The sequence below is a fragment of the Macaca mulatta genome, chromosome 19, assembly GCF_049350105.2.
Source record: "Macaca mulatta isolate MMU2019108-1 chromosome 19, T2T-MMU8v2.0, whole genome shotgun sequence".
NCBI classification, from domain to species: domain Eukaryota; kingdom Metazoa; phylum Chordata; class Mammalia; order Primates; family Cercopithecidae; genus Macaca; species Macaca mulatta.
Window position 1 is genome coordinate 51,584,461 of NC_133424.1, and position 12,247 is coordinate 51,596,707.

Sequence of the window (12,247 nt, forward strand, 5' to 3'; positions counted from 1 at the left end):
AACTCCTGACCTCAGGTAATTCTCCCACCTCGGCTCCCAAAGTGCTGGGATTACAGACGTGAGCCACGGCGCCCAGCCGAATCACTTGAGGCCAAGAGTCCGAGACCAGCCTAGCTGACATGGCGAAAACTTGTCTCTACTAAAAGTACAAGTTAGCTGGGCATGGTGCTGTGTGCCTGTAGTCCCAGCTGTTTTGGAGGCTGAGGCACAAGAATCGCTTGAACTCGGTTGGCAGGGGTTGCAGTGAGCAAAGATTGCACCATTGCACTCCAGCCTGGGCGATAGAGCGAGACTGTCTCAAAAAACAAAAAACGGCTAGGCGCGGTGGCTCACGCCTGTAATCCCAGCACTTTGGGAGGCCGAGGCGGGCGGATCACGAGGTCAGGAGATCGAGACCATCCTGGCTGACACAGTGAAACCCCGTCTGTACTAAAAATACAAAAAATTAGCCGGGCGTGGTGGTGGGCGCCTATAGTCCCAGCTACTTGGCAGGCTGAGGTAGGAGAATGGTGTAAACCCAGGAGGCAGAGCTTGCAGTGAGCTGAGATCACACCACTGCACTCCAGCCTGGGTGACAGAGGAGACTCCATCTCAAACAAACAAAAAAACCAACCAACCAAACAAACAAACCAAAAAACACAGAACCTTTACTAAGCCATTGAGTCTGAGCTCAGCAATTTAGGCTGGAATCAGGTGGCCGTTCTTCTGGTCTCTGCTGTGGTCAGAGTTGAGGGTGGTGTTGGCAACCTTAGCTGGCCTTGGCTAGAATGACTAGGGCCTTGGACCTGGTCTGGCCCAGGTGTGTTTTTCTTATAGCCACAGTAGAGCACAAGCAGAAACATGCGAAGTCTCCCTCCCGCGTCCTAGGCTCAGAACTGGCACAGCAGCACTTTCACCTAATTCCGCTGGCCAAAGCAAATAACAGGGCTAGAGTCAATGGGTAGGGTATGCAGCACTCTATCCTACCTTAGCAGTAGGAGGACACTGAAGAGTTATATGGCAAAGGCTGTGGCTACAAGGGTGAAGAATTAGGGCCATTAATGCAAACATTCTTTTTTTTTTTTTCTTTGAGATGGAGTCTCTCCCTGTCACCCAGGCTGGAGTACAACGGCACGATCTCAGCTCATTTCTACGTCCGCCTCCCAGGTTCAAACGATTCTCCTGCCTCAGCCTCCTGAGTAGCTGGGATTACAGTAGCCCACCACCACGCCCAGCTAATTTTTGTATTTTCAGTAGAGACTGGATTCCACCATGTTGACCAGGCTGGTCTCGAACTCCTGACCTCGTGATCCGCCTGCCTTGGCCTCCCAAAATGCTGGGATTACAGGCAGGAGCCACTGTGCCTGGCCCCATTAATGCAAACATTCTATCACCTATTTTTTTTTTTTTTTTTTTTTGAGACAAAGTCTTGCTTTGTCTCCCAGGCTGGAGTGCATTGGCATGATCTCCGCTCACTGCAGCCTCCACCTCCCAGGTTTAAGCGATTCTCCTGCCTCAGCCTTCTGAGTACCTGGGATTACAGGTACGTGACACCACGCCCAGCTAATTTTTGTATTTTTAGTAGAGACAGGGTTTCACCATGTTGGCCAGGCTGGTCTTGAACTCCTGACCTCAAGTGATCCACCCATCTCAGAAAGTGCTGGGATTACATGCATGAGCCACCGTGCCTGGACCTATCACCTGTGTTTGAATTCTAGCTACTTACTAGCTGTGTAACCTTGGAAAAATAGATCAATTCCTCTGTGCTTCAGTTTCCTCCTCTGTAAAACAGGTGTAATAATAGCCAACTGGGCCGGGCGCGGTGGCTCAAGCCTGTAATCCCAGCACTTTGGGAGGCCGAGACTGGCGGATCACGAGGTCAGGAGATCGAGACCATCCTGGCGAACACAGTGAAACCCCGTCTCTACTAAAAAAATACAAAAAACTAGCCGGGCGAGGTGGCGGGCGCCTGTAGTCCCAGCTACACAGGAGGCTGAGGCAGGAGAATGGCGTAAACCCGGGAGGCGGAGCTTGCAGTGAGCTGAGATCCGCCCACTGCGCTCCAGCCCCGGCGACAGAGCGAGACTCCGTCTCAAAAAAAAAAAAAAAAAAAAAAAAAAAAATAATAGCCAACTGTTAGGGAATTAAATTTGTGGAAATAATAAGAGAATGTACATGAAGTACTGACCACAGGGCAAGTGTTCAATATGTTCATTATTGTTATTACTGCATTACAGAACTCTATTGTTCTAATAATAACAGTGACAGTTTGCTGAGCCCTTAATATGTGCCAGGGTCTAAGCTATGTGTTTTACCACATCCTGTGAAGTGGTGAGGGTAAACATTATTATTATTGTTATTTAGAAATACGGTCTCACCATATTGCCTAGTTTGGAGTGCAGTGTCACTATTATAGATCTCTGTAGCCTTGACTTCTTGGGCTCAAGCCATCCTCCTGCCTTAGCCTCCTAAACAGCTGGGATTATGGGTGGCAGCCACCACATTTGGCTAATTTTTAAATTTTTTTTAAAGACGGTTTTTGGCTCTGTTGCCCAGGCTGGAGTGCAGTGGGAGCTATCTTGGCTCACTGCAACCTCCACTTCTTGGGCTTAAGCCATTCTCACACCTCAGCCTCCTGAGTAGCTGGGATTACAGGCACGTTGCCACCATATCTGGCTAATTTTTTTTTTTTTTTTTTTTGAGACAGAGTTTCGCTTTTGTTGCCCAGGCTGGAGTGCAATGGCACAATCTTGGCTCACTGCAACCTCCACCTCCCGGATTCAAGCGATTCTCCTGCCTCAGCCTCCCGAGTAGCTGGAATTACAGGCATACTCCACCTCGCCAGGCGAATTTTGTATTTTTATTAGAGACGGGGTTTCTCCATGTTGGTCAGGCTGCTCTCGAACTCCCGATCTCAGGTGATCCGCCTGCCTCGGCCTCCCAAAGTGCTGGGATTATAGGCGTGAGCCACCGTGCCTGGCCAATTTTTGTATTTTTTGTAGAGACAGGGTTTCACCATGTTGCCCAGGCTTGTCTCGAACTCCTGGGCTCAAGCTATCTGCCCTCCTCAGCCTCCCAAAGTGTTGGGATTATAGGCCTGAGCCACTGCACCCGGCTTATTTTTATTTTTATAGACGTGAAATCTTGCTATGTTGCCCAGACTGGTCTCCAACCCCTGGGCTCAAGTGATTCTCCTGCCTCTGCCTCCCAAAGTGCTGGGATTACAGGTATGAGCCACTGTGCCCAGGCCTTATCATTATTATTATGTCCACATTAAAGACAGAGAAATTGAGGACAAGAGAGGGGACAGGACTCAAGGCCAGTCACTGTTAGAAATGGGACTTGATCCTAGACCTGACCTACCTCTCCCCATGTCCAGGCCTCGCTTTCCCCGATGGCGCAGATACCAGGGGAAGTGGACAACATGGAGGGCCTGCCTGCCTCTAACAACAACAACCTTGCCACCCGCTGGGAGAGTCCGGATCGGGGCTGGGAGCGGGAGCAGCCAGCCGCCTCCACCGCAGCGGCCTCGCTCTTTGAGTGCTCCCGGATCAAGGCCTTGGCAGGTACCTGGAGGAGGGCTGGGGTGGGATGAGCAGGATGAGGAAGGGGAAAGGGTACCCAAGAACCTTGGTGGTCCGGAGGGTGGGAAGAGAGACCAACATTGTCCAATAGAACTTTCCATGATGGTGGAAATAGTCTATATCCGTGATGTCCAATGTAATAATCACTAGTCCATGTGGCTTTTGAGTGCTTGAAATGTGGCCAGTGCTATGTGACAGACTGAGTTTTCAATTTTATTTAGTTTTAATTAAATTTATTTATATATATATATTTTTTGAGATGGAGTCTTATTCTGTTGCCCCGGCTGGGGTGCAGTGGCGAGATCTTGGTTCACTGCAATCCCTACCTCACGGTCTCAAGCCATCCTCCTACCTCAGCCCCCTGAATAGCTGGGACTACAGATGCATGCCCCCACACCTGGCTAATTGTTTTTTTGTTTTTTTGTTTTTTGTATTTTTAGTAGAGACGGGGTTTCACTATGTTTGCCAGGCTGGTCTTGAACTTCTGACCTTAACTGATCCACCTGCTTTGACCTCCCAAAGTGCTGGGATTACAGGCATGAGCCACTGCGCCTGGCCCAGTTTTAATTGAATTTAAATAACCGCATGTGGCTTGTGATTGCCGTATGGAGCAGCGCAGCCTTAGAGCCTTAGAAATGTACAGTCCCAGAATGGTGGGACTTTGTAAGCATATTCCCTTAGAATCCCGAAATGCAGAGCCATCAGATCCTTGGAACTTGAAATGTCTGGCCGGGCGCGGTGGCTCAAGCCTGTAATCCCAGCACTTTGGGAGGCCGAGACGGGCGGATCACGAGGTCGGGAGATCGAGACCATCCTGGCTAACACGGTGAAACCCCGTCTCTACTAAATACAAAAAACTAGCCGGGCGAGGTGGTGGGCGCCTGTAGTCCCAGCTACTCGGGAGGCTGAGGCAGGAGAATGGCGTGAACCCGGGAGGCGGAGCTTGCAGTGAGCTGAGATCCGGCCACTGCACTCCAGCCTGGGCGACAGAGCGAGACTCCGTCTCAAAAAAAAAAAAAAAAAAGAAATGTCTAAGAGATTCTTAGACCTCTCGAAATGAAGACCTTTGACCGGGCATGGTGGCTCATGCCTGTAATCCCAGCACTTTGGGAGGCTGAGGTGGACAGATCTCTTGAGTGTGTGAGTTGGAGACCAGGTTGGCCAACATGATGAAACCCTGTCTCTACTAAAAATTAAAATAATACAAAAAAATTAGCCGGGCATGGTGGCATGCATCTGTGGTCCCAGCTATTCAGGAGGCTGAGGTGGGAGGATGGCCTGAGCCGGTGAGGTGGAGGTTGCAGTGAGCCAAGATCGCACCACTGCACTCCAGCCCCAGCAATAAAGCAAGAACCTGTCTCAAAAAAAAAAAAAGCCTGGCTAATTAAAAATAATTTTTTTTGGCTGAGCATGGTGGCTCATGCCTGTAATCCCAGCACTTTGGGAGGCTGAGGCGGATGGATCACTTGAGGTCAGGAGTTTGAGACCAGCCTGACCAACATGGTGACTCTACTAAAAATACAAAAATTAGCCAGGCCTGGTGGCTGGCACCTGTAATCCCAGCTACTCGTGAGGTGGGAGGCAGGAGAATCACTTGAACCCGGGAGATGGAGGTTTCAGTGAGCTGAGATCACACCATTTCACTCCAGCCTAAGTGACAAGAGTGAAACTCCATCTCAAAACAAAAAAAAAATTTTTTTGTAAGATGGGGTCTTGCTGTATTGCCCAGGCTGGTCTGGAACTCCTGGGCTCACACAGTCCTCCCACCTCGGCCTCTTGAAGTGCTTTGATTACAGGGGTAAGCCAGAGTGCCTAGTAGTCACCCTACTTTGATGTATCAGAACAATATTAGCAAAGACCAGAGAACTTTATAGTTATAGAAAGACCTTAGACCTTTAGAATTGTAGACTCTCGAACCTTAGTACTTAGTATTCATAGAGGTTTGGAACCTTAGAAGTGTTTAATCATCAGCATTAAAACTGGCAAATGGCCAGGCGCAGTGGCTCAAGCCTGTAATCCCAGCACTTTGGGAGGTCGAGACGGGCGGATCACGAGGTCAGGAGATTGAGACCATCCTGGCTAACACGGTGAAACCCCGTCTCCACTAAAAAAATACAAAAAAACTAGCCGGGCGAGGTGGCAGGCACCTGTAGTCCCAGCTACTTGGGAGGCTGAGGCAGGAGAATGGCGTAAACCCGGGAGGCGGAGCTTGCAGTGAGCTGAGATCTGGCCACTGCACTCCAGCCTGGGCGACAGAGTGAGACTTGGTCTCAAAAAAACAAAAAAAAAATAAACAACAACAAAAAAAACTGGCAAAGACCCTGAGGAGCCTCAGAGATATGGAACTTCATAATCATAAGCCTTTAAAACATGACACCCTAGCACCTTTGACCCTTGGGACCTTAACACCTTAGAAACACAGACTGCTAGAATCGTAAAATATAGATGATCATAATCATGAATTCTTAAAACCCAAAGATCAGAATCAGTTACCTCCAAATCTTAGAACTTTAGTAACTCAGTAGTTTATAATCACAGGATGGCTCTCTGATACTAAGATTTTTGGAACATTTATTTGTTTGTTTGTTTGTTTATTTATTTATTTATTTATTTGAGCTGGAGTCTCACTCTGTTGCCCAGGCTGGAGTACAGTGGCGCAACGTCAGCCCACTGAAACCTCCACCTCCCAGGTTCACGTGGTTCTCCCACCTCGGCCTCCCGAGTAGCTGGGACTACAGGCCCGCACCACCACGCCTGGCTAATTTTTGTATTTTTAGTTGAGGCAGGGTTTCACCATGTTGGCCAGGCTGGCCTTGAACTCCTGGGCTTGAGCGATCCACCCGCCTCGGCCTCCCAAAGTGCTAGGATTACAGGCGTGAGCCATCGCGCTGGCTCAAGAAACCTGGCTGATCTAGCAACCTGTAGTCCCAGCACTTTGAGAGGCTGAGGCGGGCGGATTGCTTGAGCCCAGGAGTTTGAGACCAGTTTGTCCAACAGGGTGAAACCCCACCTCAACTGAAAACAAAAATTAGCCAGGTGTGGTGGCGCATGCCTGTAGTTCCAGCTACTCGGGAGGTTGAGGTGGGAGAATCTCCTGAGCCCAGGGAAGTGGAGGTTGCAGTGAGCCAAGATTGAGCCACTGACTCCAGCCTCAGGCAACTGAGTGAGACCCTGTCTCAAAAAAATAAGAAACCTGGCCAGGCGCAGTAGCTGACGTCTGTAATCTCAGCACTTTGGGAGGCCAAGGTGGGCAGATCACTGGAGGTCGGGAGTTTGAGACCAGCCTGGCCAGCATGGCAAAACCCTGTCTCTATTAAAAATACAAAAAATAGCTGGGTCTGGTGGCGCGTTCCTGTAATCCCAGCTACTCAGGAGGCTGAGGCAGGAGAATTGCTTGAACCTGGGAGGCGGAGGTTGCAGTGAGCCAAGATCATGCCATTGTATTCCAGCTTGGGCGACAAGAGCGAAACTCCGTCTCAAAAACAAACAACAACAACAAGATAATAAAAATAGAGAGAGAGAGAGAGAGAAATCTGTATGTGCCACAAAGTATGAACCAGATTCAGCTGATGGATTGCCAGCTTCGTCTGATCTAGAAACCTAGACTGATGAAAACATACACTAATGGAAATTTACAGTTATACCTTTAGAGTCTTAGAACCTTAAAAAGGTAGGAACATATCAACTTAGAATTCTAGAATTTACTAATTTACTGTTAAGTGAGTTTGTTTGTGTTTTGAGGGGGAGGGGGTCTCTCCACGTTGCCTAGACAGGTCTCAAACTCCTGGTCTCAACTCAGCCTTCTGAGTAGCTGGGATTACAGATGTGTGCCACCACTCCCAGTTGTAGAATTTATTATTATTATTATTATTATTTGGACTGCTGCCCAGGCTGGAGTGTGGTGATACAATCATAGCTCACTGCAACCTCCAACTCCTAGGCTTAAGCGATCCTCCCACCTTAGCCTCCCGAGTAGCTGGGACTACAGGCATGCACCACCATGCCCGGATAATTTTCTTCTTAATTTTTTGTAGAGACAGGGTCTCGCTACGTTGCCCAGGCTGACCTTGAATTCCTGGACTCAAGCGATCCTCCCACCTTGGCCTCCCAAAGTGTTGGGATTACAGGTGTGAACCACTGGAATTTATTTTATCTAGAAAATATGAATTCAGTGCCTGCTGTGTGCCTGGCCCATGCTGGACAACATGAGGGGCATAGTAGTGACTGAGGCAGCCCGAGTCCTGCCCCCACAGGGCTCATAGGTCAGTGGGAGAGAGAGATCCGGCTATAGACAGTGATGACCCAGAGGGGTCAGAGACAGGGTAGGGGAGGCACAGGCAGAGAGGTTGGGGCTGTTGACAGAGAGGCACAAGCATTGGGCTGTGATGGGGAAGCCCAAGGACTGCAGGAGCCCATAGGATGTACTTGATCCAGCCTGGAGAATCAAGGAGGACTTCTTGGAGAAGGAAAGGCCTAAGTTCAGGCCTAAAGGGTGAATTGGCATGAACACCGGAGTGAAGGGTGGAAGAGTATTCTAGGTAGAGGAAACTGCATATACAAGGCCTCCAAAAGTTGGGAGTGGCTTAACTGAGAAGGATACAGGTGAGGAGTAAGTGATGATGGGGGAGGAGCCAGTGGAAGCCAGATCCTTCTTTTCTTTCTCTCTCTTTCTTCCTTTCTTCCTTTCTTCCTTTCTTCCTTTCTTTCTCTTTCCTTCTTTCTTTCTTTTCTTTCCTCTTTCTTGACGGAATTTCGCTCTTGTTGCCCAGGCTGGAGTGCAATGCCACAGTCTCAGCTCACTGCAGCCTCTACCTCCTGGGTTCAAGCGATTCTCCTGTCTCAGCCTCCCAAATAGCTGGGATTACAGGCACCTGTCACCTTGCCTGGCTAATTTTTGTATTTTTAGTAGAGATGGGGATTTCACCATGTTGGCTAGGCTGGTCTTGAACTACTGACCTCAGGTGACCCACCCGCCTCAGCCTTCCAAAGTGCTGGGATTACGGGCATAAGCCACTGAGCCTGGCAGAAGCCAGATCTTAAAGGGCCTTGCGGGGTACCAGGGAGCTATGGAAAGATTTTTAAGCAGAGGTGGGATATGGTAAGATGAAAATTAAGGACTCTCCAAATCTTAGAACTGTGCTTCTGAGAGCATCTTGCCCAGGGAAATGTAGAAATCCCCTTTGAGATTAAAAAAAAAAAAAAAAAAAAAATTCTCTCCAACTTGGGCAACAAAGAAAGATCCTGTATGTACAAAAATTTAAAAATTAACTGGCCACACTGGCATGTGCCTCTATCACTCTGGAGGCTGAGGCAGGAGGATCACTTGAGCCCAGGAATTGAAGGCAGGGATCTATGATGGCACCACTGCATTCCAACCTTCCAGCTTGGGTAACAGAGTGAGATCCCACCTTAAGAAATTGTATTTTATTTTCTTTTTTTTGAAACAAAGTCTCGCTCTGTTGCCCAGGCTGGAGTGCAGTGGTACGATCTTGGCTCACTACAACCTCTACCTCCTGGGTTCAAGCTGTTCTCCTTCCTCTGCCTCCTGAGTAGCTGGCATTACAGGTGCACGCCACCACGCCCGGCTAATATTTTGTATTTTTAGTAGAGATGGGGTTTCACCATGTTGGCCAGGCTGGTCTTGAACTCCTGACCTCAAGTGGTCCACCTGCCTTGGCCTCTCAAAGTCCTGGGATTATAGGCGTGAGCCACGTCCGGCCTGTGTAATTTTCATAAATGCTCACAAATGCACAACTCTGCTTAAATCTCCCATGCTTAGGGTTCACATATAGCTCTACAAGTAAAACACATTTGTAGAGGAACTCGAGACCCCAAACCAGTAACATTCAGCTTAATGGTAACTTCATGATGCTGCTCTCCTGCTGAAACCACCCGGCCGCTCAAAGTGCAAATGTGACGTAGACCACTACACTGCATTTCTTTTGCATCCCTTTGCCCAGCTCTCTCATGGTTTTTCTCCCTCTTTTATTTTGAGGCAGAGTCTCGCTCTGTCACCCAGGCTGGAGTGTAGTGGTGCGATCACGGCTCACTGCAGCCTCGACCTCCCAGGTCACCTGTAATCCTAGCACTGAGGCTGAGATGGGAGCATCACTTGAGCCCACGAGTGAGCAACATGGTGAGACCCTGTCTCTGTCAATTTTTTCGACATTTAGGAAAATTGTTTGGACCCCACATTCAGTGTGTTCTCTGCTCACCCTCCACAGTTTGTGGCTCACTACTGTCACTGACCCGTGTGAGGCTTCTCTCAAATTCTCTTTTATTGCCAAATCTCAAATCAATTTCTTCTTCCCTGTAGGCAACCACTGACATTATTTTGTTTTGCTTTTTTTTTTTTTTTTTTTTGAGACGGAGTCTCGCTCTGTCGCCCAGGCTGGAATGCAGTGGCCGGATCTCAGCTCACTGCAAGCTCTGCCTCCCGGGTTTACGCCATTCTCCTGCCTCAGCCTCCCGAGTAGCTGGGACTACAGGCGCCCACCACATCGCCCGGCTAGTTTTTTGTATTTTTTTTTTTTTTTTTGAGACGGAGTCTCGCTGTGTCGCCCAGGCTGGAGTGCAGTGGCCGGATCTCAGCTCACTGCAAGCTCTGCCTCCCGGGTTTTTACGCCATTCTCCTGCCTCAGCCTCCCGAGTAGCCGGGACTACAGGCGCCCGCCACCTCGCCCGGCTAGTTTTTTGTATTTTGTAGTAGAGACGGGGTTTCACCGTGTTAGCCAGGATGGTCTCGAACTCCTGACCTCGTGATCCGCCCGTCTCGGCCTCCCAAAGTGCTGGGATTACAGGCTTGAGCCACCGCGCCCGGCTTGTTTTGCTTTTTAAATAAAGATGGAGTCTTGCTATGTTGCCCAGGCTGGTCTTGAACTCCTGGGCCCAAGCACTTCTCCCACTTCGACCTCCCAAAGTATTGGGAAGCCACTGCTTCTGACCCCATTCAGATAGTTTTTAATGTGAATCTTTTTCTTTACATGAGGATAATTTTGCAAAATGTGCATTGCTAATAAGTAAGCATATATATATATATATATTTAACTTTTTAATATTAAAGTAGTTCATGCACACAGAATGGCAGAAAAATCATGCCAGTATTTCCACAAATGAGTACTCTCTTGTAACCAGCGCCCATATTAAAAAACAGAATCTACAACGGGGTGTGGTGACTCATGCCTGTAATCCAAGTGCGTTGGGAAACCAAGGCATGATGATCACTTGAGGCCAGGAGTTCAAGACCAGTCTGGGCAACATGGAGAGACCCCATATCTACAAAAAAAAAAAAAAAAAAATTAAAAATTATCTGGGCAGGCCTAGGCACTGCCTGTAATCCCAGAACTTTAGGAGGCTGAGGTGGGTGGATCACGAGGTCAGGAGATTGAGACCATCCTGGCTAACATGGTGAAACCCCATCTCTATTAAAAATACAAAAAATTAGCCGGGTGTGGTGGTGGGCGCCTGTAGTCCCAGCTACACAGGAGGCTGAGGCAGGAGAATGGCGTGAACCCGAGAGGCGGAGCTTGTAGTGAGTGGAGATCAAGCCACTGCGCTCCAGCCTGGGCGACAGAGGGAGACTCTGTCACCAAAAAAAAAAAAAAAAAAAAAAAAAAATTAGCTGGGTGTGGTGGCATGAGCCTGTAGTCCTAGCTACCCAAAAGACTGAGGCGGGAAGATTGCTTGAGCCCAGGAGTTCCAGGCTGCAGTGACCTAAGAAGGTGCCACTGCACTCCAGCCTGGGCAACAGAATGAGATACCATCTTTAAAAAACACACAAACAGAATGTGACATATGACAGACCCAGAAAAGCATCCTCATGCCATCTACCTACACTATAGTCCAAGGGCGTACTCTCTTAACTTCTAACAACTCAGCTTCATTTCGCTGGTGTTTTAACTTTATGTAAATAGAATAATGCATTGTGTGCTGTTTTGTGTCTGGCTTTATTCACTCAACATTATGCTTGTGGGAGATGCATCCATGTCTCCCTGTGCTTGTGGGTTGGTCCTTCTCCTTGCTGTATAGTGTGCCATGGTGTGAACATACCACAGTTTGTTTATGGATTCACCTGTCGATGAGCATTTGGATTGCTGCTAGTTTGGGGCTACTATAAATGGCGATGTTGGGCCAGATGTGGTGGCTCAAGCCTGTAATCCTAGCACTTTGGGAGGCCAAGGCGGGCAGATAACTTGAGGCCAGGAGTTCAAGACCAGCCTGAGCAATACAGTGAGAACCCATCTCTACTAAAAATACAAAAAAATGTGCTGGGTATGGTGGTGCATGCCTGTAATCCCAGCTACTCGAGACGCTGAGGCAGGAGAAGCACTTGAACCAAGGAGGCGGAGGTTGCAGGGAGCCAAGATAGTGCCACTGGACTCTAGCCTGAGTGACAGAGTGAGGCTCTGTCTTAAATAAATAAATACATAAAATAAATGGTGGTGTTCTCAAGTTTCTAGTACACATTTTTGGTGGGCATAAGCGCTTGTTTCTGATGGTTTACACCCACCCAAGAGTGAAGATGTCCAATCACAGAGTAAGGGTATGTATTTTATTTTATATATATATGTATTTGTTGTTGTTAATTGAGACGAAGTCTCGCTATGTTGCTCAGGCTGGTCTCCAACTCCTGGGCTCAAGCAGTCCTCCTGCCTTGGCCGCCCAAAGTGTCTGGATTACAGGTG

General features: G+C 48.6%; 1 protein-coding gene across 3 annotated transcripts in view; it reads left to right on the forward strand.

The window, feature by feature from the left end:
- Nucleotides 1–12,247, forward strand: part of SPTBN4 (spectrin beta, non-erythrocytic 4) — a 117,880-nt gene that overhangs the window by 3,113 nt on the left and 102,520 nt on the right. For all 3 annotated transcript variants that reach the window (XM_077982781.1, XM_077982780.1, XM_077982779.1), the window contains one exon: nt 3,359–3,545. In XM_077982781.1, coding sequence (XP_077838907.1) covers nt 3,374–3,545 — 172 coding nt within the window. In that variant the 5' untranslated portion in view covers nt 3,359–3,373. The remainder of the gene's footprint in view (nt 1–3,358; nt 3,546–12,247) is intronic.